The sequence below is a fragment of the Nesoenas mayeri genome (genome assembly GCF_963082525.1).
Source record: "Nesoenas mayeri genome assembly, chromosome: 14".
In the NCBI taxonomy this organism is placed as follows: domain Eukaryota; kingdom Metazoa; phylum Chordata; class Aves; order Columbiformes; family Columbidae; genus Nesoenas; species Nesoenas mayeri.
In genome coordinates this window covers 11,339,282-11,365,277 of record NC_137556.1, presented here as the reverse complement: position 1 = coordinate 11,365,277, position 25,996 = coordinate 11,339,282, and the positions used below count along the sequence as shown (strand labels likewise).

Below are 25,996 nucleotides of genomic sequence, written 5' to 3'. Positions count from 1 at the left end.
TTGGTGACTAGACAGCTGGACACTTTTATTATGGTTTACAATATTAGCAGTTGCTAAAAGCTTCAGTGAAATTGCACCCTTATGTTAGATATTTATTTCCCTGTTTTCCATTTTCTTTATGGATTCTGATACGGTGACTCATCTCCCAAAACCTTGCTTTTTCAGTCACATTTTGCTAGACCTCTCTTCAGCAAATGGACTTGTGATGGTGGAGTGAATCTGGAAAGCGAGAGACGGCTTGTTTTTGGTGTCTTGTATGGTCTGATCCAGTTTCTGGCTATATTTAATATTCAAAAGATGTTATTTTTGGCTAAGTTAATCATTATGATGATTGGTAATGATGAAGGTTGCTCTGAATTGGTGCGAATAGTGGTTTGTCCAGGGGAACACGGTAAGATGTTCCCAGTGAGCTGGGGGACTGATCTCCTCTGGCTTTGTTTCGGCTCTGTCCATGCCTCAGCCCTCCAGTCCGTCCTTGCCCAAAGGTGCTGTGACCCCAGGAGCCCCAGAGGGCCCAAGCGGAGCCCGGCCGCTCCTTCCATGGCCTGTCACATCTTGCTCACACCTTTTGGTTGCATTCCAGTACAGACATAAGCTCATAATTTAATTTTTAAACGTAATTTTCCTTCTTATGACACAGCCCAAGGTTTACAGGGAGGTATCGGGCAGTGGACACCCCGCCTCACGCTGGCTCAGCTGCGGTGCGGGAGCCGCTGGAGCCGCAGAACAGCAAGGCCGCAGGGAAGGCTTTCAGAGCCATGTGGGCAGTTTTTAGAAAGCAAGTAGCGTTTCCAGGTGCTGTTTAATTTCTCTGTGCAACGCGCTCTCCCCCGGCGCAGACGCCGCTCCCCCGCCAGCCCTGCCCCAGCGCCCGCGCCGCCGGGCCCTGAGGTGATCCCGGGAGGGGCGGGCAGGGGGTGAGTCTCTGCGCGCCGCTACTCGCGGCATTACGGCAGGAGGGGCGGGGCTCTGGGCGGGGCTTCAAACGTGGCGGCGGCTCAATAGGAGCGGGGCCGGGGCCGGCCCGGCCGGGCGGGCGGCGGCGCGGCTGGAAGGGCCGGGGCGGTTCTAGAAACGCGGCTGAGCGGGGTGCGTGCGGCCAGCCGGGTGAGCCGGGTTGGGGCTCGGGCGAGGAGGGGGGCGACCGCAGGTGGAGTCGCCCCACAGCGCTGAGGGGCCGCGGGGCGGCAGCTCCCGGAGGGCGGACGGGCCGGTGCCGCAGCCCCCTGGGGCTGTCGGGGGTCCCGTGTGAGGAGCGCGGGGGTTGCGGCGGGGCCGTGGCTGGGGGTCGGGCTTGGGGCAGTCGGAACGCGGGCAGCCGGCTGTGAAGTGCCGCGGTTCAACGCTCGGCTGGCCCTGGAGAGCTCCTGGTCCGCTGCGGGGTGTCCGCGGGTCCCGGGTGCAGCCCCGAGCGGCCCCCGCGGTTCGGCGGCTCCTTACGGGGTCAGCAAACGGCGGCGTCCGCCCGGGGCACGGCGGCTTGGGCTGGGGAAGGAGCCGAAAGTGACATTTCAGAAAAAAAGTGTACAAGGGCCGATTCCCCTTTTCCTTGCCCTTCAGATTTAAGTCTATCTATCTATCTGATGGCAGCACCACAAGGTTATTGTGTGCGCTGAGTTACCTGGCTGCGTGTGTGCTTCCAGCTGCCGAAGGCTCAGGGAAGAGCAAGCAGCGTCTTAAGCTTCATAAATTCACTCAAACCCCCCTTGTTCTACTCCTGTCACATTTTGTTTTAACCTGAGATTTGTTTTCCAAAAACTACTTCTTTTTTCTTTAATTTGTCAAAGCGCACAGCTGAGCTGGGATGGAAACCAGGCAAACAGCCGTGTGTGAGTGGTACGACGCAGAAATTGAAGCCTTGGTGGAAAAGGGTTGTGCAAATGCAGTGAAGAAGAGGCTGATGTGAAAATGAAAGGCACTGCCCAGGGTGTTAGCACAGCTCAGCTGGGGCATGATAGTTTGCTGTGTCATAGTAATGCAAAACATGCTTTTGACCAGATGCGAATAATTTTATTTCAAGCAGCGAAGAATGTCCTTGTAACCTGGAAGCAAGGAGGAAAGAGGATGTGTAAATAAAGACTGTGTTTGGAGCTGTCTGGCTTTGTGGTGTTTGGTATTTATTCCTAGCCTGTGATCACTCCTGTTTCTCAGTAAGTACTGAAGATAGGAGGATTTTGTAACAAGACCTCTTGCCCTGTTATTTTCTAGGTGTTCTGTGAGGTCAAAGCTGAGCTGAAAGGCCACGCAGCTGTCTTCACCAGGCTAGCACTTCAGCTTTCTGGCATCAAGGACCCAGGATACAATCTTGCAGGTATGTTGTAAGTATATGTAACAACCAATAACTGCCACTTATCTTTTAAAGGCCGAATATTATTCCACAGCTGTAAAATGGCATTGCTGTAACACTAACACACAATAATTTTGCTTCTTGCTTATGCTGTAATTTCTTTAGATTTTTTTTAATGTGGCTAATCATACTCTAGGAAGCAGTGTAGGAAGTGTGAGCCCAGAGTATGATTATGTATTTCAAAGACAGTAACAGCAGAGGGAGCATGATTTACCATTTAGGATAAGAAGTTTTTCAGTCTAGGTTTAAGTCAGAAATCCAATCTGTTTATAATTTCCATGCTGTGCATATTGGCAAACTTCCAAAGAAGTGAGCTGTAAACATAGATACTTTTCCTATGACTAGTTCTGATTTTTGTCTGTTTTTCTATACATGTGAGCAATGAGAACACAGAGTATGGTAGAGGGCATGTTCTAGGTGGTTTTAGAATAGTCAACCCCCACGCATCTGAGATAATGTCTGATTTTAATTGCTGATATTAACTGAAAGAAACAGTTCACTGACAGGAGACCTTTTTATATTAAAAAACCTGTCTGAATAGGAAGGTTTTTTAAACACTATATGAGCATATGAAAGGTTATGTTAAGTATCATGCTAAAATTATGGGCTTTGCACTGTATAATGCGGTCTAAAATTTAATGCAGAAAAAATGAGCTCTAGTGGAAAATGTGGCAGTCTTGCTGTGTTCACTAACGGTGTGGAATATGACACCAGGCTGTGTTATATGGGATGAGCTTGCAGATGCTGCAGAGTAAGATGCAGCCAAATTTGCTGTGCCTTAGACTAGCGGGAATTTTCTTGCCTGCTGGAGTGCAGAAGAAATATTCTTTGCTATTGTTTTAAAAAAACGTGTTGGAGCAAATCAAGATGCTTGTAGTTTTTAAGGTTGTTATAATGCAGGATAACACAAGCCATTGTGTGTTGGAAGAAATGCACGCGATTTTGCATGAGTGTACTGTATCCTTGTTAATGCGTGCAGATGAACAGCTTTTCCTACTTTTCTTTTGGCTTGCTTTGAGAAATAGAAGGCAATCATGTTGTAGTATTTGCTAGGCACTTAAAATTGTTTTCAGATGCACATTAAACCCTTTGGCAGGAAAGGTGGTGATGTTGGCATAAGCTGCTTTGAGCAGTAAATCCCAACATGTGCTGGAGGAAGCAGTTTGATGATGAAGAGAGAAGAGAACTGACTTGAGAGGAAGCACCTGATATTGGAAGGGAGCAATCAATGCTTTTTGCTGTTTGTGGCACTGGCAGTTTTGTGAATCCTGTGATGAGGTTCACAACACAATGTGGTCTGGGTACGGCACTGACAGGCATTTAAATCTGAAGTTCTTTGTGTCAGAGGAGTGGGTGAACACTGGAGCATCTGGGTTCCTGTGGATAATTAATTTTGGCCCTGAATTACTTGTTTGGAAGTCTTCAGCCAATGGCGAAGGTTTGCTTTCTTAGGATAAAATTAATGTTTCCTTAGTATTAATGATTTTTAAATAGGTTTTATAGCTGCTATCATGTACCAGGCCTCTCCTGGTGAATGTGTCAGGCTAATCTGCAAGACTTGGAATACTGCTACAAGCTGTTTTTATGGCTGTTTTTCTTATAGAGATATTGAGAGAAGCTCTTCCTTGGCAACATCCTGAAAATCTGTTTATGATTAAGCCCATCTTTTGGCTCTGAACAAGTATGTAAGCAATCTTGCAGTTTTTTATTTGCACTACTTTCTACTTAAATAATTAGTCTTATCGACAGCCATCAATACCGCTAGCAGGTTGTTGCCTGCTTTTGAAGTTCTGTTGTTTGTGGAGGGAGAAGGGGACAAAGCTGCATAGTCAGTTCACTGCTTCTTGCTGTGCCTACAATAAGATGATGGGTGGAAAGCACTGGTGTTTGGATAAACCCCAAACAGACCTGGCTCATCCAAGAGTTCAACCTCAAATTGCTGTTTGAGGATGGACCATTTTTCAGAACCTGCCATGTGGGCCTCAACTGCGTATGCACCAATAACCCATCTGTGGCCTGAGGTGGCTTTGAAGTAGTAATGTGCTCGTTAGATTTCACCATGATAGTTTATATTTAGGTACATGTGGAAGCAGCTGTTCTAGCAGTGATTTTTCCAGGTGTCTTTAATAGCATAGTCAAGCACAGAAGAGGATACAAGCTATAACCCTTGTCTGTGTCATCAGCTTGTAAGTTGTTGAGTTGTGATGGTTCAGAAAAATTGTAGTTAATCAGATTTCAACAGTATTTAGTTGTGATACTTTGTCTCACAGATTTTATTCCCCTGTAGCGTGGCTCTGTAGAATGGAACCAAACCAGGGAACAGTAACTTAGAATAAATCATTGTTGTATGCTTGGGTGTGGGGGGGAAACAAAGCCAAAACCCAAACAAACAAAAACCTGCAAAACAAAACAAATAACCTGGAAGAAATAGAAAACTAGATCTGTTAGGAGTAATTACAATTTGTTGTGAAGGAAATATGTCACAGAGGAAGCCTGATGATGGAAGATAGTGACAGACCAGTGATTTCTGCTGTGTTCTGGGCTTAGTGTGGATAACATTCTGAAGTGGTGAGCTGGCAGTCTGCTGAGCAGGGATGGAATGCAGGTTTTTGACTAATTTCATATGGATCAGCGACGTATTGCGCACTTATGTCTCTGTTCTCACTTTTTCTCTCCCTGGAGAAGCCCAACAGCAAAGGGAGTGCTGTCACATCTGTATGGTGGTGTGGAAAAATACTGTGATCTTTCTTTTTTTTCCCCTCCTGGATTTCATGTGATCAAAATGAGAGTTCACAATACAGCAAGACTCACACTCTGGCCTGATTTGTCATAATAAGCAGCAATAATGGGTGTGGCTTTAATTCTTTCAATTACACAGACTGATTGTATGTTGGTTCCACTTGGTTTAATTCTTCTGTGTGAGAAGTCTGTGCATATTTGGAGCCTGGATGAAGGACTCGCTTTTGTTAGTCTCTGTTTTTAGTTAGGCTGTCAAGCAATTGGAGGGGTTTTTTCTGACTTGTTTTGTTTTTCTAAGGACACGCTTATCTGGGAGAGAGAACTGCCATCAGGAGTGTATAATGAGCCAGGAGATAGTGCAACTTGTGTCTTCAGTTACCTATCCTGGGTGCTACTGCTATTACTTTTTTTAAGAAAAGCTGCAGAATGCGAATCAGGTCCACTTATACTCAGTTGTGCTGAGTGGTACTTGCTGTGGCTCTTTTGTGAGGTGAAGGGGGAAGAGAGGTTTTCAGCATGTATGGGCAGAAGTGCTGCCTCCTGGCCCAAGGAAGACTCTGAGGATCCTGCTCTTGTTCTGTGGCTACACAGAAGACTCCAGCCTATCAGTTTGATCAGAAGTGGAGTCCTAATGGGACTGGATGAGTAACAGGTATTTGTTTCCTCTTCCGACATGAAAAAAGCCCTTCCTTTGGCTTGTGTGGGAGCTGGCTTGAATCCCCCATGACTGGAAATGAAATTTAGAGTGGGTGAGGAACTGATAACCCTGGTAGATATGCAATAAACTTCTCTTCTGTAGCTCATGTCCATGTTTTTATAGCTTCTTGATTAAGAATTTTTAGAAAGCTTATGTAATACTAATGCAGTCAAACTTGTGGAGAAAAATTCCATCCTGGTCTGTTGTGTCTAGAAGAACCTTTTTTCCTTCTGCCAGTGCTCTCTGAAGTCTGACAGCACGCTTTCCGGTGGGAGCCGTGATTCATTGAGGTCTTACACTCTGAACAAGTAAAGTGTTTGCACAATATCCATTTGGTTGGCTTTTTAGCTCTGCTGGTTGAACACCTTTAAGGAAAGAAGCAAAACATTAAATGTGTTGCTGTATGCAGAAAGGTTTAGTTCTATCAGTGTTGCTATTACAGCTACAACAGTGAGAACCCTCAGGCAAGGCAGGGGTATAAGTCCTCATCTCCATCCTCATCATTTGAAGATGCTGTTGAAAAAAAACGATAAATGCAGCTAGTATCCTGCACAGACTTCTTTTCTGGGATTTCCGTGCAAAAAAGTTCTTCCATTCTCTGTTTGAATAAAACACACTGGATTTATAAACACTTATCTCAGTTATTGAGGAAGAAGGTGCTAAAGCCCCTTCTGCCTCTCTCACCCTCCTTGTTAGCAGATGGTTTGGTTGGGGTGGGCACGTGTACGTGTGCGTATGCACACATGCCCGTGCTGTCCAAGAATGTGGTTATAACATTATGTTCAGCCTCCTGTAATTCATTATTTGTGCTGATTTTCCAAGTAACATCTGTGAAAAGAATGTGTAGAAGCAATTTGAAAGCCCTGCAGCCAGGTGTCCTGCTTGTTCAAGCAAGAGCTTATGTCTCTGTTTACTGAAGTTTCTGTTTATTGACTCAGGCAGATCTGAGTAGGATGGTGAAGCTGTTAAAGATCTGCTATAAAGACAAGCTGCTAGCTGTAGTAAGTGTTCTTCTTGGCAGATATCCTCAGCCATGAGAAAACATGGTGGGGAGGGGCAGGGTGGAGAATGCAGAGTTGTCTTGTTTTAACTGGAAAATTCCCTTGTAATTGTTTTGCCAGGCTTTGTGTAGTGCATCCAAAAAACCACTTTATGAAATGATGACAGACTATGCAGATGGACAATTGTGGCTTAATATATCTAAATTAATGCACTTCCCAAGTGCTCTCGACTTGCTGTGCTTTCTGCTACATCACTTATTGTGGCTTTTAGTATTGGCAGACCTCTGTGTGGTACTATTCATTCAGCTTTACTCGATTCTCACATTACCCATGTACTAGTCCTGAACTAACTTAAACAAGCAGTTTGGGAATATGTGGTTTGCAGGGGGGTGAGAAACAGAAGAGGGAAAGGAGAAGATGACTTATGCTGTGAGACGTTTTCCTGCTTACTCATGCTAGCGAACCGTGGTGGCAAATGTTTCTGATTCCTCATGTCTTTTGAAGCAATCAAAAGAATAATTTGAAAACAATCATCTTGCCAGGTGATAGAGAATGGAGCTATTTCTAATGTTCTTAATGACGGCAGTTTTATTGATGGTGTGTTTGGTGTTTAAGTCCATGGCACCAGTGAGCTCAGCTGAGGGTGAGGGCTTCTGTCTCCCCTCCAGCCCCCTTCCTCATCAGATTTAAGTGATTCCATTTTGCTCCCAATAGCTGCATATTGTTTAATATATTTGGAGTAAGAGGAGGTTTAAGTGGTCATTTCCAGTCACCAGTTTACCCAGTTACAATAAGCAAGAAGAATAATTAATTGCTGTTTAGATGAAGGTGGACAGTTGTCATCTTCCTTTTGACACTGTGGGTGTTGTGAGAGCTCTGTTTGAGCAGCAGGGCTGTTCTGGCTGTTCTGCTTGGTGAACAGGCAGCTCAGAGGGAGCTGGGGGCTGATCCAAGTGCAGCGCAGGCTCCTCAAGTTCCCTGCAAGGGGCAATCCTGGCCATAGGATGTACTGACCTCACATCCTTTATTTCACTTGTCTACTATTGTACCTGTCTGTTCTGACCGGCTTTCCCTTCCATGCCCTCCATGGGCTGTGCTCGTAGAAGCGGAACAGTCTGCATTCAGTCTCTTGAGCTGGCACAGCCTTTGAAGCGCAGAAGTCATAAGGGCTGTGCCCTGAGGCCAGTGTGCTGGGATGATGCATTTTGAATAAGCAGAGTTGGAAATTTCACTTTCAACTTTTCCAACCGTCGCTGCCACTTCCACACTACAAAATGCTATATTTCTCTGTTTGGCTTTCTCACTATTTGTCTTTCTAGAGGGTTTTTATATAACTGAGTTGCACAGCATGCTACAAGTCTGTCTGTTTTATATTCCAATAATAATAAAAGTCTAAATTATACAACTTTGTATACTGTCCTGTTTTCCAGCTGTAATTATGCATAGAAGGCATTGAGCTGCCCTTTCAGAAGATCTTGTTCTCATTTTGTGGACGAGTATGTTTCTTCCATTACTTCTGTCATGTGGGCCTTTCATGAACTGCAGTGTCTTCCATTTGAATCCCTAGGAGTTTGCCGGATAGCATTTGAGACTGTTAATTAGCAGCTCCTGTAGTTAAAGGAGACTTCAAGCCTTACTGATTAGAATTCCATCTTCAAGGCTGTATATAGTTTTCATGAGGCTGGAATGAGTGCAGATGAAGATTAATGCCTTGGTTTTTTTCTCACAAATAAGTTAATCCTTTTTCCTACTCCTTTTCCTTTTAATTTGTTACAGGCTTGAGCTATCTGGAAAATGAAGCCCTGGTTGCAGTTGTTCTTTACCTGTATGCTCTTGATCTGGCATACAGAAGCAGAGTTCTTCACCTCCATAGGTAAGGAAAGAACCAATGCGTGATGTTGTGATGTAGTTAATGTGATTGCCAAAATTGCTACAGTTCACAGTTGAAGCGTGTGATGTTCTTCATATGGCCCTATGAAACACTATCTGCATTAGGAAAAGCTGCTCTTTTGCATCCTTGATCCATTCTGCATTGCGAGTCTTGCATCAGTGCGGTTTGTTTGCAGTCGGGTGACTTTGCGCATTGTGACCAATGTAATCCGAGTTTCTGTGGGGGCTGTGTCACTAAAGACAGTTCCTATGTTTTATTAAGATTTGTGCACCTGTTATTGTTGTCTTGAACACAGCACAAACCTTATGCTAGAAAACTTAGTCCTGAATTTATGATTTTTAGAAAAGAATTTAAGTGACAAATACGTAAAACACTTTCTTTAACAGCACCTGAAATCTCCTGTCTTCTCAAAAAGCTGGAGTTAGATGTCAGAAGGAAAAAATATCCACCTTACCTTATGCATGTTTTGTAAGACCTGAGTAAATACTGAAGAGTCCACGCTGTTACAAATCCTGAAAATAAATTGATTTTTATGAGAATTTAGTTTTTGTGTTCTAATAGCTGTGACACAACCACGTACCGTGATTGTGGTAGAGTCTGAAAAACCAGCACAAACTGCGTTTTCTGTTGTGGTGATCCAATATTTTCCTGTGGAATACCTTGGGGAGTTTACCCCCATAAGGAAATTAAGGATTAATTAACTACACCTGGCTGTTCTCCAGAATATGCTTTGAGCTCAGTGGGACTGTTCCTGAATGGTAAAACTCAAAACTCCGCATGGTTTATTTTGCATGGCTGGATGGAACAGCTCAGGCAGAGGGTGCTTCACTGCTGACCTTCAGCACATGCTCCTGTGCCCTGGAGTTTGCTGAACAACATTTAATCACATGTGCATTATTTGGTTCTCTTTTTTCCTAAGTAGCTTTTTTGTACAAAGTTACTGTGAAGGATCACCTTTTCTTTACTTACCTATTTCTGAACTTTTCCTAACTCTGAAAATAGCACAGTCTGACTTCCATCTGCTTAGTCATGCCTCATTAATAATTACTTTGGAATGCTGAAATTAAAGCTGTGGCTGCATTTATAAATCTCATCCGGTCTTTCAGTGTTTGGTGTTTGAAAAGCAAAGTTAGTCATGGCAATTAGGATTGACATGCTGGCCGTTTTCACTAGTGCTAATCAGGAGAGAGTGTGTGTGTGTCAGTCTGTAACCATTAGTCTGAAACTTCTCTGTACTTAATGTTAGGTTGTGTTTCCACAGTTACCCATATTCAAAAGCTGTAATTGTAAGTGGTGCCAATGGTTAGACTAATAATTCATCAGTGTGACCTAATCTGTACCCATATGTAGAACAGATGTTTTGACAACTATCTGGATCTTTCGTTGCTTTGACTCAATGGCTGTATTAATGTCAAACCTCTTTTTTTTTTTTATTGTCTTGCATATAGCTGTAACACTCAAAGTAATGCAGCAGCAGTGGAAGGGTCACAGCAAAGCTGTGTGGGACATTGAAGTTGCAATTTTAGAAGCCCCTTGAAGGGTTTGAATGCCAGACCTGTATGTGTAATAGTTTTTGTGGTTTATGGTCCACGCCCTTAATTTGTCTGGTTTTTGTGGTGGTTTAATAGCCCTAAAGTGTCTGATATCTGTCTTCTGAGCTCTTGGAAAGTGTTACTTTTTTAGGTCTAATAAATGTTTGCTCATACTCTGATTTTAGGTCAAATGACAGACCTGATTTATGCGGAGAAGGACTTGGTACAGTCTTTAAAGGAATACATTCGAGCAGAAGAGATCAAGCTCTCTCAGATTAAAAGGTAAAGGGACAGGTTCACATAACAAATGACAAAATGCTTTTAAATTACAGCACATTTTTCTGTCATCACTCTTGCTGCTAGATCTTAACATTTCCACAGTAAATAATCACAGTGAGACCATAATGATTTACTTGTTTGTAATGTATTCCCACAAACCTGCAGAGAGGGTTCCCTGCTTCGTGTATCATTCAGGCTTTGCCTGCTTGTTTGGGAACTGTTGTCTACTGGGTGCTTCCCTCTTCCTTCCCTGTCCTTGTACCATCACAGAGCTCTAGTGGAGAAGACACTGGTCATGTCAGATGTCAGAGGAGCCTTGTTGCTGCGAGTGAAACACCTCTGGGTGCCAGTGCCCTGTGCTACCTGTTGTAAGCAGCACTGATGCTGTAAAACAGCAGCTACAGCACATCTCAGACATTATCCTGATTGCTGAGACCACTTGAAAGGCTCTTGCTGACAGCCAGTATTTTTGGTGTCCTTTAGGAAGACAGTTAATACTTTCCTAGCTGAAAGTAATATCACACAGGGTGTGACACTAGAATAGTCTAAATGAGGTCCAGGTTCAGAAGAGCTGAGTGCCTGTAAATGGAGCTGTGCTTTCCAAATAATTTCTAAATTCCGGTTGATATGTGGTAGTTCGATCTCCCTCTTGGGGGCTGTAGAGTGGGGACAAGGCTATGGTGTGGTGAAATGATATGAATTCCTTGTCACAAATGTTCATTTCTTGAAAAACTGCCCTTTGGCAGAAAAGCAATCTCCTTTTCAAGTGTTGTTAAAGAAAATGCCAGTTCAATCCATGTAGAAACTGGTCTTTCTTAAAAAAGTCTTTTTTTTTTTTTTCATTGACTGAAACATGCGAGTGCTTTTTTAATGTGTTAAATTTTCAATTGACTTGTATTTTGGTGTATTTGTAACCAAGAGTATTCTATCACTGTCAATATTTAAGCCCTTTCACCCTGCTAGAATATGCTTTGTAAGAGGTGTTAAATTTTATCATTTGAATATTGTAACACTTTTCAGTATCCAGAGATATGTTTGTGATTCAAAATCATATTGTCATGCGAGTGAAGAGGCTAGAACTTGACTGTATTTACTAATTTGCAAAATAAATATTAGGAGTAGTGAGAGTCTAAAAGGGAAGTGCAGGTGAGGCTGGTCTCAGTTTTGTCAATCTGATATTTCTGCAAAGGATCTCAGAAAAGTCATCTTCTGTTTTCTGTTACAACATTGTGGTACAGAGAAGCCAGGTAGTCTGACAATGTTTACCTGTGCTTATGTGAAGTTGTTTGTAACCGTAGTTCGTTCATTATTTACTGAGTTTGAAATTACAGGCTGGAAGAGGATTTCTTATGTTCAGTTATTAGTTTACCTCAGCAGTTTTCTTCCTATTGAGTACTGGAGAGAGGAGCACGCAGTTGGGCCAGATGTTTGTGTTATGGGATAATATGAAGAGCAAGAGAATAAATTCTCACTGTCGCATCAGCAGTTGGCAGTTCAAATGTACCGTAAGACAGAATATGAAGTTTCCTGCTGTGATTTCAGAGCTCAATAACAGTGTAATCTAGGTGACTGACAGCACTACCCTGTACCATCTGAGCTTTTCCAGCCTGAAAATCAAAGCTTATGGTTTAGTTTCCATAAAGCTAAAAAGCTCTTGGAATTTTATTTACACTTGTATTTTATCTAAGAGATAAATGACACTCAGTGATTGTGTGCTATATTTTCCAAAGTGTAGTATGCTGAAAATTGATGATTAAGTCTCATTGTGAGTGAAATGCGTGCCTAGTTGTAGTAAGGTTTAAAATAGTAAGCAGAGAAACCAATTCCTTTTAAAATAAAAGACTTGTAATTAAAAAAAATCAGTTATACTTCACTTTATCCTTGTGAAGTTGAAAGCTGCTTATGATGGTGAAAGCAGCAATAAATTGATTCTAGCTGGGCAATTAGGATGATTTCAGAAGGAAGACATGCATTCATAAATTGTTCTCAGTCTGAGGTGTGCGCTTCTCATTCCAGCTGGGCTGAAAAAATGGATGTACTGACTAGCAAATCAAGCTCTGATCCAGAAGGATATCTGGCACATCCTGTGAATGCGTATAAACTGGTGAAGCGTTTAAATACTGACTGGCTGGAGTTGGAAAACCTGGTTCTTCAGGATACAACAAATGGTAAGGAGTTACAAGGGAGAAGACACCAAGAGGTGGCCTTACAACACAGTTCCTTGTCCTCTTTGTATTCTGGAAAGTGGCAAACTCAGCTGTGGTTTAAATATTATGGCCAAGTTGGGTTGAAACTTAAACTACTGACTGGTCTCTTGTTTACTGGTTACCCAGTGAGTGAAACTTGTCACAAACACAGCTCAGTTATGACTCAAAGAAACTGTTACCTGCTTGCTTTGGGGAAAAGGGAGAACAGGACATGTTCAAGTTGTCAGCTGTGTTGGCAGCTATTGGGTTACTCCTAGTCTTGAGGTTTATGTTCCATTAAACTTACTCATCTGCACTCCCAGTCTCTTGCTTCTTGTGGTCATCATTGGTTTTTGACCATGTTGATCAGTTGATAAGATTTAAGAATCAAAATGAGACACATACTGAATTGTTGAAGGAATATGTATCAGCCCCAGCATTAAGAGCTGGCAGATGTTGTAGTCAGTCTGATAACAGGATAATATATACAACCACTATCTGTAAACCTATCCTTCTAAATCAGATGTTTCCAGTACTAAACTTCGGTTTTGCGTCATATTGTCAAAGTGTCTGCCTGCCAAAGCGTTTTTTTTTAAATGCAGGTTTATTTTTATTGGACTTATTGAAAGCAAGGGAGAAGAGGCTGTGTTTTTGAGGCAGAACACTGCATGTTTTCCCTTTCTACTCTGCATATGCTAAAGTTTAGGTGCTTGGAAGATTTTTCCAGCCAAGATTTTTATTGCCTTTTGGAATAGTCATCCTAGATGGAAATAAAATACTCAGTTCTATTGAGTGCTTCTGTCATTAATTCATGCTTGCTGCATGACTGGAAATGCCCAAATAGTTTTCCTTCAGTGGATTGCCCCCACTTCTGCCTGACTGACCTGCTGTGCAACCTCTGTGTTTATGTGATGCATTTAATTTTATTTCTAAATGTCACTTGGGTTTATTTGTCAGGTTTAAAAGACTCTTGCTCATAAGGTGTTACCCTTACTTAGGGCATCCTGGATCAGGGTCTCTGTCCCTTGAGCTGAAATGTGAAAAGCTTTTATGGCTTTACAGGTCAGAGTAGTTTGAAATCATTGTTCAGTACTATGATCTGCAGTTGTGTCTGTGGGTATTGCAAGAGAACTGATGAAAGCTGTTAAGTTTTCATGCTAGAAACACATTACAGGAAAATGAGGATTGTTAGATTCACATTGTCCTTTAGCAGTTGTGTGGTCCAAGTAAACTGAGGGGTTTAGTGGTTATTTATCCTTAATCTTTTACTTGTGAGCTGTAGTTCTTAAAATGGCACAGAAAAAAATGTTTTTGTAACTTGGGAGCCTAGCAAGAGGCTTCAAATCTGGATTATTTGAATCGCAATTCCCGAAACAAAGCAGATGTTTCCTTTTCTGTGTTAATCTGGTACTGATATTTGTTCAAACTCTGGAAGTAACATCTCTCCCTTTTTCTGCAAAGGCTTTATTGCAAATCTTACAATTCAGCGTCAGTTTTTTCCAACTGAAGAAGATGAGACTGGAGCTGCGAAAGCTCTGATGCGCCTGCAGGACACGTACAAACTGGATCCTGAAACACTCTCTCGAGGCAACTTACCAGGTAAGTGCATAAGGGTCTCTTCTGCATGAAAAGAAAGGAAATGGTGACATCTTCAAACTCTCCAAATCTCCTTTTTCAGTAGCGAGGAAGAACAGTAGTGCTGAGAGTCCAAGCAGCTGAGATGCTTGCAGATATCTCTACTTTGGTACTTTGAGAGCAACCTTGAGGTTCTTCCCACCCAAGCTGAAGAGCTGTGGTCTGCAGTGACCAGCTCAATTAGTGTTACAAAAGAAAAGCTGATTTTTCTAATCACTATACCAGAACAACAAAGGATGCCATGCTTTCTTGTGCTGGTTACTGTGTAGGCAAATGCTGTGTGTGCTTCCCATCCCAAATAACTTATGAGCCAGGGGAAGGAGCTGCTCCATAATTCACTGCTCTGATGGCTCTTGCAAAGCTTGACTCTGTTCTTGTTTGCTGCAGTCTTCCAGTGAGGCTTTGGTTGAATAACTTTGCTTCTGTTCTTTATCTATGAAATGAGGATTAACAGTTGTTGCCACAGAGGGATGTTTTGGAAAGTACACAGATATATTGGGATGCTTCAGTGTTTTGGCAGCTGAGTCTTGATTAATGTTTGTTGCTGCTGCAGACTTACTAAAACAGGTTACAGTTGCTGGTAACACACCATTTACAAACTGAACTGATTGGGGTGTGGGTAGATGAGTTGACAGAGCAGTTTTAGTCATATGTAGGTTATTAACAATGAACTTAGAGTTATCTGTTCATCTGCTGAGCTGGAGCAACTGGAAAACAGTGCAGAGTTAGTCAAATGGATACCTGGTTTGGCTAAATAACCATCAGCTTGCTTACACACAGATATACATCTCCAGTAAACAGCAAACAAGCCAGCTCCGCATATAGCCACACTTCACTAATCATGTAGCAGTGTTTGTTTGCAGGTTCAGTAGAATCTGTTAAGCTGTTAGTCTGCTCTGCCTTTGTCTACAACAGAAAACACAATAACTTTACAGTCCAATTTCTACGTTAAACTCTCTTGGTTTTCAAAGAATTAATGCCACAGAATTAGGATAGAATTTAATCTTTAATTCTGAAGGATCAGTTTAGTACAGAACATAAAATATTGTCGAAGCGCTATCTTTTAGAAGCCTTTTTGGATGATAGAAGTATGTATTTACAAATATTCCTCAGTGTGCTCTGTGTATTTGAAAGCGAAGATACTTCTGTGTGGATTGTTTAAAGCTATCTTTTGTTTTCAGGAACAAAGTATAGATCCTCTTTGACAGTAGGTGATTGCTTTGGTATGGGGAAGACTGCTTACAATGACGGAGATTACTACCACACAGTGCTCTGGATGGAACAAGCCTTAAAACAACACGATGAGGGGGAAGATACGACAGTCAGCAAAGTGGAGATCCTAGATTATCTCAGCTATGCGGTTTTCCAGTTTGGGGATTTACATAGAGCCATGGAGCTTACCAGACGTCTGATATCCCTTGGTAAGAACAAAAGATCTGCTATTCTAGTGCTGGGGACTGTTGCCAACAGCAGTCATGGCCCATACGTATTGGTCAGCTGGCTGGAAGGATATCTTGCCAGATGACTGATAATAAATGTAGGTCCCAGAAAAACAAAAACCAAAACCAACCCAAACCAAAAAAAACAACAAAACAAACCAACTCCCACCCAACAACAAAGAAACCCAAACAGCCTACTTACACAAGAACCCAAATGTGTGTCTGACTGCAGTACTTCTGTGCTTTGCCTCAGAGTACCAAGATGTGTTTGGTAATGGTTAAAGCCTGTGTTGTCTCAAGTGGAGATCAAGCCTGCCATGGACTTAGGCAGAGTCCTCTGTCTTCTGTAAAGTCCTACTGACTTCACATATTCCTCTTTATTCCTTAGTGCAGGTACCCTTTGCCAGAAGAATACTTTGCCTGAGATCTTAAAGTGTTTATTTCTCAATATCCGTAACAGATATTCGTGAAAACTTCCTTTATCTCTGGTCTGTTTGTAGATTTCTCCTGGGTAAGCAAATAAGCATTGCTTCCTATCCAGCTTTGTCTGCTTCCTGCATTGGAAAGGTTTATCCTCCCCAATTAGTTAGCATCCACTGTGTTATGTATTTATATGGGTTTTTTTAGTCAGCTGCAGCTCTTCGTTTAGATGATAGCTTCATCCTGAGCATGGGTGAAGCCTTTGTATTGAAAAATATTTATCAGTTTAGTTTCTGCAGGCATTGGAATTCATAGATTAATATTTGCAAGCATATGAATAGGTATTGAATCAAGTTCCCTCTGCAGCAGAGTTTAGTGCTGATAGCAGAAATTAAATCCTTATCAGCACTCAACAGTGGAACAGACTCAGCAGTTCCCTCTGGGAGCAGCAGCTTCCTCTGCTCTGGGCTCAACTTCCTTACCTGGCCACAATTAGTCTGGGCTCTAATGAGCGGTTACTTCTGGTTTAGTTCTGTAAGATAAACACAATTAGCTTGGGAGGGCCAGAAGGAAAAAAAGCTGTTCTGGGTGCTGGTGTCCAGAAACACTGGTAGACAGGCAATTGCTCTTTCTTAGTTAAGCTGGGTAAAGATCTATTGCTGATGTGTAGTGATTCATACCAACATCATTAATAAATCACTAATGGTAGGTCCAGTGATGCAAGTGATCCAGTATACCTCCAGATAAACCTGTTACACGTCTAAAGAAAGATGACCTGATCTGGTCGAAGATGTTCCTGTTCATTTCAGAGGGATTGGGCTAGATGACTTCTGAAGGTGCCTTCCAACCCAAACTATTCTGGGATTCTGTGCTGTGGGTGGGCTGTTAAGTGGTAACACATCCCTCTGAGCTTCCTGACTTTGGAAGAGGTGTTTGGGACTGAAGTTTGTGGCTGTGCCTCCAGTGCAGCCTGTGGTTAAAGCATCCTTGTGTGGGACAGAGTGTGGGGAGGAGAGGTGCAGCAAGTGACATGGTTTAGTGCTAGAGTTAGGGTAGGTTATGGTTGGACTCAATGATTCTGAGGGTCTCTTCCAACTGAAATGATTCTGTGATTCTAATTTGATTAGCATGACCTCTGCTGATGAGCTCTATGATCTGCTTATCTGGGATAGAACTGGGCAGAAAAGTTGAGAGAAAAGGACAGATGTGAAGACCAAAATCTCCTTTTTTTTTTTTTTTTCTTGGAATACAAGTTTTGTCATAAGTCCTTCCAGCAAAGATTCTTTTGCAGCCTGTGCCTACCCTCCCTTTGCAAGGACAGATGTCCCAGTGCTCGTTTTCAGTGCCGACTGGAGCCAATGCCTTTGGTTGCCTGATAATGCTTTAAGGAGGGGAAAATTGCTGTCTTAATACAAAGGCTTGTTTGTATTAACAGTTTCTGAGATTACATAAATCACTGCTTCTTTTTTTCTCCCAATGAAGACAGTACTCACGAGAGAGCAGGCAGCAATCTGCGGTACTTTGAAAAGTTGCTGGAGAAGGAGAGAGAGAAGGAGCAAGAGAAGTCAAACAAGACCATGACAACGACTGAACCAGTGGTGCAAAGTGGTGCCTATGAGAGGCCTCTGGACTATTTACCGGAGCGTGATATCTATGAGGCCCTCTGCAGAGGTGAAGGGGTGAAAATGGTAAGAGAAAGGCAAGAATTTCCTGACTATGCTGCCTTTGCATAAGTGTCCCATCAAGCCTGACCACTCTAAGTTTTTCCTTCTGTGAAGCTGTTTTATTTGGTTTTTTAAGAAAAAATTAAATGTAGTTCTGTCCAGGCTGAGATTTGTACCTTAAGTCTTGGTCTCTCTATCTTCAGCTGTTAACAGGTCTCAATTTTACCTCTTAAAGGTGGTTGAAAATTGATTCTCCTCAGTGTGTCTACTGAGCCATTTCAAATGCTGGCTGTACAGATATACTAGGAGGCTTTTTCCACTGAGAGCTGGTTATGCTTTGCCACGCTTACGGAATCACGTTATTCCCTTTTGCATGTTAAGGACGTGTCCCTCTGGAGTGACTGTTTTGACCAACCAGTTGCCAGTACTTCCTGACAAACATGGTTTTAATTCTCAGTGCAGGGAAAGGAATCAATTTATTCCATCTGCATAGTCTTAATTATAAAAACTAGACTTTTTTACAGCTTGCTGTTTGTGTGGTTGTTTGTTTACTCTGTAACCTATTATGATTTAATTATCCTAAAAGGCAGTATTTCAGATGTTGCTCAGTGGTATCTTGTGTGGCATATGTTATTTGCAGTAAATTGCAACATCACACATGCTTACCTCTTAAATTTGTTAGTCAGCCAATGGCTTTTACAGCATTTGTAGAATGAAGCTCATTTTCTTTTTTGTCTTGCCTGTTTGAAGTTCCTAGAAAGTGATTGAGCAAACTGTTTTGTGTTTTGTTTTAGACACCTCGAAGACAGAAAAGGCTGTTTTGTAGGTACCATGATGGAAACAGAAACCCTCATCTGCTCATAGCTCCCTTTAAGGAAGAAGATGAATGGGATAGCCCTCATATTGTACGATACTATGACGTCATGTCTGATGAAGAAATTGAAAAAATCAAACAACTAGCGAAGCCAAAGGTAAGTTCCCCTTCTTCTTTCATCTCACTAATGACTGCTAATTCCATGGCTTAATTTATATTAGCAAAGACTAGGCAAAGGATTTGAAAGATCTGGTTTCATACTACAGATGATACACTGCAGCTGTGAGCCTAAGGGAAGCGATTTCGATACTGCCTGGTGATGTAGGACCATAAAGCCCAGGCTCCTGAAGGTATTTATGCATTGTTGCACTTAATGATGTGAAGTTCTTAGTAAATGGCTTAGAAACCTTTTAGGAAACTTGTCGTGGTTGAGATGGGCAAATGGCATAGACCAAGTTCTTCCAGGATGAATGTAGTGGATTCATTTATTGCCACAAGTGCATTTTTATACAGTTTTACCAATTCATGTGTCTCTTCACTATTGGTTACAAGTTAGAGCAGTAACATCTCATTGGCTATTTTTGCTATCATCAATGTTACTCTTTTACTTCCTTCTCTCTCACGGGTACATCCTTAACATCTCCGGATACTCCTTTACTCCCATCTTTCACACGGGTAGGCCTATGGAGTCCTGGCCAGTCGTATTGGCTAAAGTAATCCACATGTTAGTCTTTGTCTGTGCAGGCATCCAAAATGCAGCAGTTGCAGCAATCATTGTCAGGAAGATAACACAGGTTTCACATTACATGCTGGCAACCATTGTAGCCCTTGATCTGTAAAGACACAAGCATAGCCTCTCGCCCAGGTTATCAATTGATGTGGCCTTTTCCATTGACCAATAACTAGTGATTTGACTATAACTAATGTAGATTCTTTCTGATTTAGCATGTTTTTGGGTCGTACTTGTGAAGCGTTTCATCACAGGGCAAATTTGGGCTGTAACACTTATATCTAAGTGATTCATCACATAAAATGCTTTTGACAATTGGTTTTGTGGTGTTTTCCCTACTTCTTCCCCCCCCTTTTTGTTGTTTTTTTAAAAAACACAACAAAACCAAACAGTTCAGAATTAGATATGTGTGTTGGACCTTGACTACATACTCAGAATCGCAAATCAAATTTATAGGTTCCTTCTTAAAAAGCTCTAAATAATGTAAAGCTGCGCCAAGTTCTGCTAATTGGGTTGAACCTTCAATAATTTTTACAGATGCCACAATTGGAACTGCAGTGTACTCCTGAAGCCACACACAGCTCCTTGGGAATAATGAGATATAGGTAACTCAGTGCAGAAATAATTTGTGCTCTTAATAATTCCCAGTCTGGGAAGAGCAAAGTACTTGTAATGACAAATGCACAATTCAGTTTTCTCCCAGAGCACTTTAGATCTGACCTTCCCAGGTAGAAGGCTGTCTGGGGAGCAGCAGAGGAGCAGATGTGACAGCATCAGCGTGCTGGCTGTAGACCCAGCTCAAAGGCAGCAGCTTAGAGAGGTAACCCTGGGTTTGATACAATACCTGTTACTCATGGTGTGAATTCTAGTGGCTCTGCACACAATAAAAAGCAGCTACCTAATGCAAAGCTAATAATTATCTTGTCTGATTTTTCTGGAGGTGGAATTTCATGACTAACCACTTCCTTTCTGGCAGTAAAAGTATGACAGTGTGAGTTCAGTACTAGATGCTACAGCTTATTTTTCTGTCAGACTTGACAAACATGTAAAACTAAACATTTCTATTTTTATAGATGAATGGTTCATTTTACCACTCTTGTAGTTACTGCTATGCAATGTGGTACTAAAATTCCAGTCAAAAATTACCCTTCTCTATGTGTTTCTAAATGTAAATGTAAATATCTAGTTAGAAGCAGGCTGATAAACTGATGCTTCCTGAGGACATTAATAATTTGCGATGTTTGTGAAGCTGGGCTTGTGTGACTACCAGCCAGCTGTGAGAGTGTTGGCAGAACACTCCTGTCTCAATGAGGACTCTCACCTCCATAAACGGAGACTTTTTCCTATTACATCATACTATAAAACTTCAAGAGCTTCAGATAAAATGGAAACATTCAAATAGAGCGTATCACTTAATCTATTTTATCAAATTAAGCATAGGCTAAATAAGGCAGGTTGTTTGTTTTTCCCTTTTCGTTCAAAGTTAAATGTAGGGTTCTTTGAACCTTTTGTTTTGTGAGAAGTCTTAAGTCTTGCTCACTTGAGCTTTTCTTATGCTACTGATGCCAGGGGAATTTTTCATATAATCTATGTAGTAGGGAACAGTCCCTCTAAGAGTAGGCAAATAGTATAGTCCTAAGATTCAGATGAAAGTTTTAAATTAAAAAAAATCAACTGTTTTCTTATAACTGATTTTTTTTTAAGTCTGTAGCTCAGCTGCAGGAATAGCTTTAAATTCTGCATTACTACTGAAAGAATGGAAAATATAAGTCCTGTCATGAAATGGTCCTTAAATGTGGCTTAATTTCAGCCAGGAAATTTTAGTTAGTAGTCATGGAAGCTTTCAAACAGAACTCTGAAGTAGTATGTTAGTTTTGGGCTCAGAAAGATGAGCATTTCCTTTGTTCTAAAATGCATTTGCAAGACATTTCTGCTTTCGGGTCCAAGCACTTTAACATTATCTGCAGTTTACAGTTGCCAATATTTTTTGTTTTGTAGGGAAACAACATCTGTACACGATTGAGAGTCAGTTGTGTTCGAGTTGGTTTTCGTGCTTGTTTTGCACAACGCGAACACTTTTACTCCAGTTCCAAAAAGCAGTTCCAGCTTTTCAGGCAATATCAGAGCTGACTGGGAAGGGTCTGGAAAATTCTGAACTTTATTGGTGTGGATAGTACTGGGACAGGTCTGCTGTGAAAGATCAGAACAGCCAAAAATATGGCACAGAGGGGGACACTTGAAGATCTTTGAACTCAGTGCTGTAGGATTTCAGCAATACAGAATTTTGTAAAGAAAAGACGATAGAATGCACGCTAAACTAAATGCAGACTTGGAGAGGAGGAGTATATGAAGCTTCTGACCAATTCAGTGTGTTATGATGATTCTTCAAAGCCCAGAAAATGCATATTATAAGGTTGCATTCTCCACCATGTTGCAAGTGAGGAAGCCTGCTTATCAGAAAGAGAAGTGCTCTGTTCTCATAGAGAGGAGATATGCAATAATATGAATATTTTAGTTCAGATTTATTTGGATCAAATGCTTGGTGCAGAAATCAAGCAAGCATATGCAGACTTGAAAATAGCAGTAGAATGAAAAGTTTGGGAAGCTAAATTATATCCTAAAAGCTATGTGCAATTGTACAAGAGAAGAACAACAGTCAGCCTGGCTCTTCTGTTATGATTTATGCAGGAGAAATCTGGAACAAAATAAGTGACTCAGTTACAGAAACAGCTGTGCCAAGAACTCTTGTATAGGGACAAGACAGCTGACATGGATTGGGTTGTAAAGCTGGCTGGAGAGTTATTTGAGGAGAAATGAAGGAAATAATGACTGCATGCTGTGAAGAAAATGCAAATGAAAAGGCTTTTTTGTGACCTATAATTAAGTGGAAGGATGGAGGCATGATGTGAAGTGTTTGTGGTTTGCAGGAGTTAAATTTAAATGTGGTCTGAGTTTACAGTCAAAGGAGTGTCCCAGTTCTTGTTCTCAGCTGCAAGTATAAAACCAAAGTGACTGTTGTGTGTTGTGAGCAGCAGTCTGTCACTTTGACACCGCAGCCAATCTGAGCGTTTTTGCCAAGTTCCACGTTTTTCTTACAAACATGGTGATATGGCCTAAGGGTGATGATGCATTACTTGCTGTTTAAAATGCATAGGTGGTCTGTGCTCTTGCAGAGTTACCTTCATAATGTAGTGATATTATCTCAAACTGTCTCTGCAAATTAGATGTTTCAAGCCTCTTCCAGTTGGAAAATCTGAGTGTGGTAATGGTGAGAGTTGCCCTCTGGAGTTTTCTACCACTGCTTGCCCCATAATTTGTAACTCACTCTAAACATTTTTCACTTGTTGTTTTTCATCTAAGAATGGAGTTGGGTTTTTTCAGTCCACATGAGGAGCAGACTGAAAATTCAGAATATCCAGTGATTTTTCTCTTTGCCAAGAATTTGGGCTTCGTATCTTGCTAACTTTTATTGTTCCCTCTTGCTAATATTGGCTCCAGCTGTTTAAAAAAATACCTTTGAAACATGGTCAGGAAGCAATATTTGTGGATTTAGTATCATAGATTGTGCAGTCAGTCAAATTCTTTTCTTCCAGGTTCAAATGCAGGTGATGGATCACGCTTGTGTTTCTGCATGTACTGTTCTAGCATGAAATTGGAACACAGTCTAGGTTGGAGCTATAACTCAATATATCAATATATTGATATATATATGTCTCCAGGGATATGTTGAAATTGGACAAATCAGGTGTTGCTTTTGATTAAGATGAGAGAAAGCTTTTTTCTAACATGTAGTTGATGATTCTTCCTCCTTGGGATTTTTTTGACACAGCTGGCACGAGCCACAGTACGTGATCCCAAAACCGGTGTCCTTACAGTGGCTAGCTACAGGGTATCAAAAAGGTAAGCCTAGAGAAGAGCTTAGCTTTAAGGGTTTTGTGCTTAACAGCTGTCATCTGCTACCTACAGCTGGAAACTTGACCTGCTTTGCATGTAGCAAAAGCTTGCCCAGCAAATGCATGGTAAATGGCTTTTTTAGCCATCTGACTGGGGGCAGAACCTCCTTCTGCCTTGGGAAATGGGTTGTTGTGGTTGGTATTCCAAAATAATGTGTTTCAATCATTTCTTTATCCTAGCTCATGGTTGGAGGAAGATGATGATCCTGTTGTGGCCAAGGTGAATCAACGAATGCAACAGATCACAGGGTTAACAGTGAAAACAGCTGAACTACTGCAGGTTGGTACATTTGTCTCATCAGACCTTATCCCGGTAAAATGAGCTGCTGGGCAGGGTGGTGTGGTGCTTATGCAGATGTGGACGTAGGCTGGCTCTTACCCAGTCCCTCTTTGGGTTCTGTTGTCTGCTGACCACACACACAGAGCAGGTAAGGTAGGTCTTTCTGCAGAGTGTAGGGTGTTTCCAGCTGCTGCCAGCTGTAAGGACCTGGCAGGTAGATGTTTTCCCTTGTGTGCCAGGGAGAGAAGGGTGAAGATATCAAAGAAATAGAAGGTAAATTCATGCAGGAATCTGTAATTCACCAGTTTGTTTTGAGGGAAGTGCCTGCTACTTATTTCCAAGTCTGCAAAAGTTAAACCTCCTTCCTAGTTGAACCTTTCAAAGACCCAAACATTTTTTCATAGCCCTGCTATATTCTCATGCAAATTCTGACCTTTGGCCGTCTGGGGAGAGGTGGGGGAGTAGAAGTGGTACAGCATTGCCAGAATACCTGTACCTAAGGCTGCTTACTGCTTCTCTTCCTCTGTGCTCCTTGAATTCCTGTTTTAGAGCCTGATGGAAGGGCTGTTGATTACTGGTTATCCACAGAAACCAGGTAATTGTGCAGTGATCTGGGAGGCATGTTGAGTGCAGCCTCAGAGAACTAAATCTTATGTTATGTGCTTTTAAGCTACTTTAAACCATCTATGTTCCTGGATGGGTGTATGTACATAACAGATCATACAAGTGTGACACAGAACCTGTCTCCTAGTTGAGACACACATACTTGGAGGACAACACACACTCAGCTCCCTCTTCAGAGGAGGGAGCAAGAGTGTGGTAAAACTTGCTGCTAATGCATGTTAAATGGGCTGTTGTAGTTGTAAGTAGGGTGCTGCCTTTGAGAAACATTTGGTACAGAGAAATATCAGCAAAATCCTTAAACTATGAAATAGAAAGAGCACTTAAGTTGTTTGTCATCCATGTACCTCATTTCTGGCAATTTAAAAGAGAAAGCAAGTGTGCTGTGGATAACAGTCTTGCCACAAAGTGCTGCTTCTTAAAGCATATTTTGGATTTCTGAGGGCAAATGCTGCCTTCTGCAGCAGACATGTGTGGTTCAATGGATGTTTGTTTCCCTTTTCCATGCTGCAGGTTGCCAACTATGGAATGGGAGGGCAGTATGAGCCACACTTCGATTTTTCTAGGGTAAGATCCCGCTTTCAATTACTTCTTAGTGGAGTGGGGAGGGCAGTGCTACAGGGAGCAGAACTTGCAGCTGGTGGGTGCCAGATCTGCAATGGGCACTAGAGGTCTCTGGTTTGCTGCAAGGGGGGAGAAAAAAGGAACAGAAATTTGTCACCCTAAAACAGTTGATGAACATGCTGATCATAATGAAGAGCTATGGTGACTGGTCATTTCAAATATAAAATCTGATGCCTTTGTTTCCAGTAGAAATGTGGCATTTCAATGGAACCTGGCTTAATTCAGGCTGTCCCAGTGGCTTTAGCTGGTAGAAGGGATTGCTGCAGCCAGAGTGCAACCCAGTAATTGAGTGCTGAATTAAAGCCACCCAATTTAGCACTGTTTAAAAAAAAGAAAAAAATCCTGAACTTCAACACTATGGAATCTCATATTCGTTAGCTTTGGCCTGTTAGGAGCCTTTTCCTCTTAAGACTGCTTTGTTTCCTGAGTTGAGCAAATGCTCTTAAATTCTCTTCAAAGCTCAAGGACCTCAGCCATCAAATCGGCCATGTGGACTTGACTTCTGGATTAGGCCGCTGGGACAGAGCTCCACTTGGAGCGTAACCTTGGCTGCAGTCACCAGTTCACGCAATTGCAGAATTTGCCATAGTTTTGGGCTGGTCCTCCAGGCTCTCTGTGCATCACTTCAGTGCTGAAATACTCCCCATCTCCTGATCAGCCTTGCAGTTCCCAAACACGGACACTTTAATAGTTGCATATTACAATTTTGAGATTTTATTGCTTGCTCAAAAGTTAACATTTTTTGATATGGAAGTTCAGAAAAGCACGGCTGGAGCTGGATTCAGCACTGGTGGCAGAGAGAGCCCTGTATCTCAGTGCTTTTGTGGTGGTTCTTTTAGATTGAATTTGCACATACAGATGCAGAAGTCTTTTTTTAATTAACCTGTTTTAGGAAAGACCTTTATTTCTTGAAATGTGCTTCAAGTAGATTGAACCATAATTGAACTATAACATCTTGGAGATGGTGGATGTGGTTTTCCTTGCTGCTTGTTTTGGGTTTTTTTTTTTTTACTGATTTCTGCTTTTCTTTAAATGTCAAAGATTATTGCTTTTGTGTAGAAGAGTGCACCTCAATGTCTCTTGGCTGAAATTACTTCCTGACTATTAGCAATGTAAACAAACCTTTAATTGCATTTTTTCTGAA

The 25,996-nt window shown here is 41.8% G+C and overlaps 1 protein-coding gene across 1 annotated transcript in view; it reads left to right on the top strand.

Moving 5' to 3' along the window:
• Positions 1 to 2,222: 2,222 nt before the first annotated feature.
• P4HA2 (prolyl 4-hydroxylase subunit alpha 2) overlaps positions 2,223 to 25,996 on the top strand; it is a 28,176-nt gene continuing 4,402 nt past the window's right edge. Inside the window, exons 1-11 of the mRNA XM_080353509.1 lie at positions 2,223 to 2,311; positions 8,561 to 8,657; positions 10,393 to 10,489; positions 12,503 to 12,654; positions 14,134 to 14,271; positions 15,489 to 15,728; positions 17,649 to 17,854; positions 18,625 to 18,801; positions 23,204 to 23,274; positions 23,508 to 23,607; positions 24,742 to 24,795. Coding sequence (XP_080209635.1) covers positions 8,579 to 8,657; positions 10,393 to 10,489; positions 12,503 to 12,654; positions 14,134 to 14,271; positions 15,489 to 15,728; positions 17,649 to 17,854; positions 18,625 to 18,801; positions 23,204 to 23,274; positions 23,508 to 23,607; positions 24,742 to 24,795 — 1,314 coding nt within the window. The 5' untranslated portion in view covers positions 2,223 to 2,311; positions 8,561 to 8,578. The remainder of the gene's footprint in view (positions 2,312 to 8,560; positions 8,658 to 10,392; positions 10,490 to 12,502; positions 12,655 to 14,133; positions 14,272 to 15,488; positions 15,729 to 17,648; positions 17,855 to 18,624; positions 18,802 to 23,203; positions 23,275 to 23,507; positions 23,608 to 24,741; positions 24,796 to 25,996) is intronic.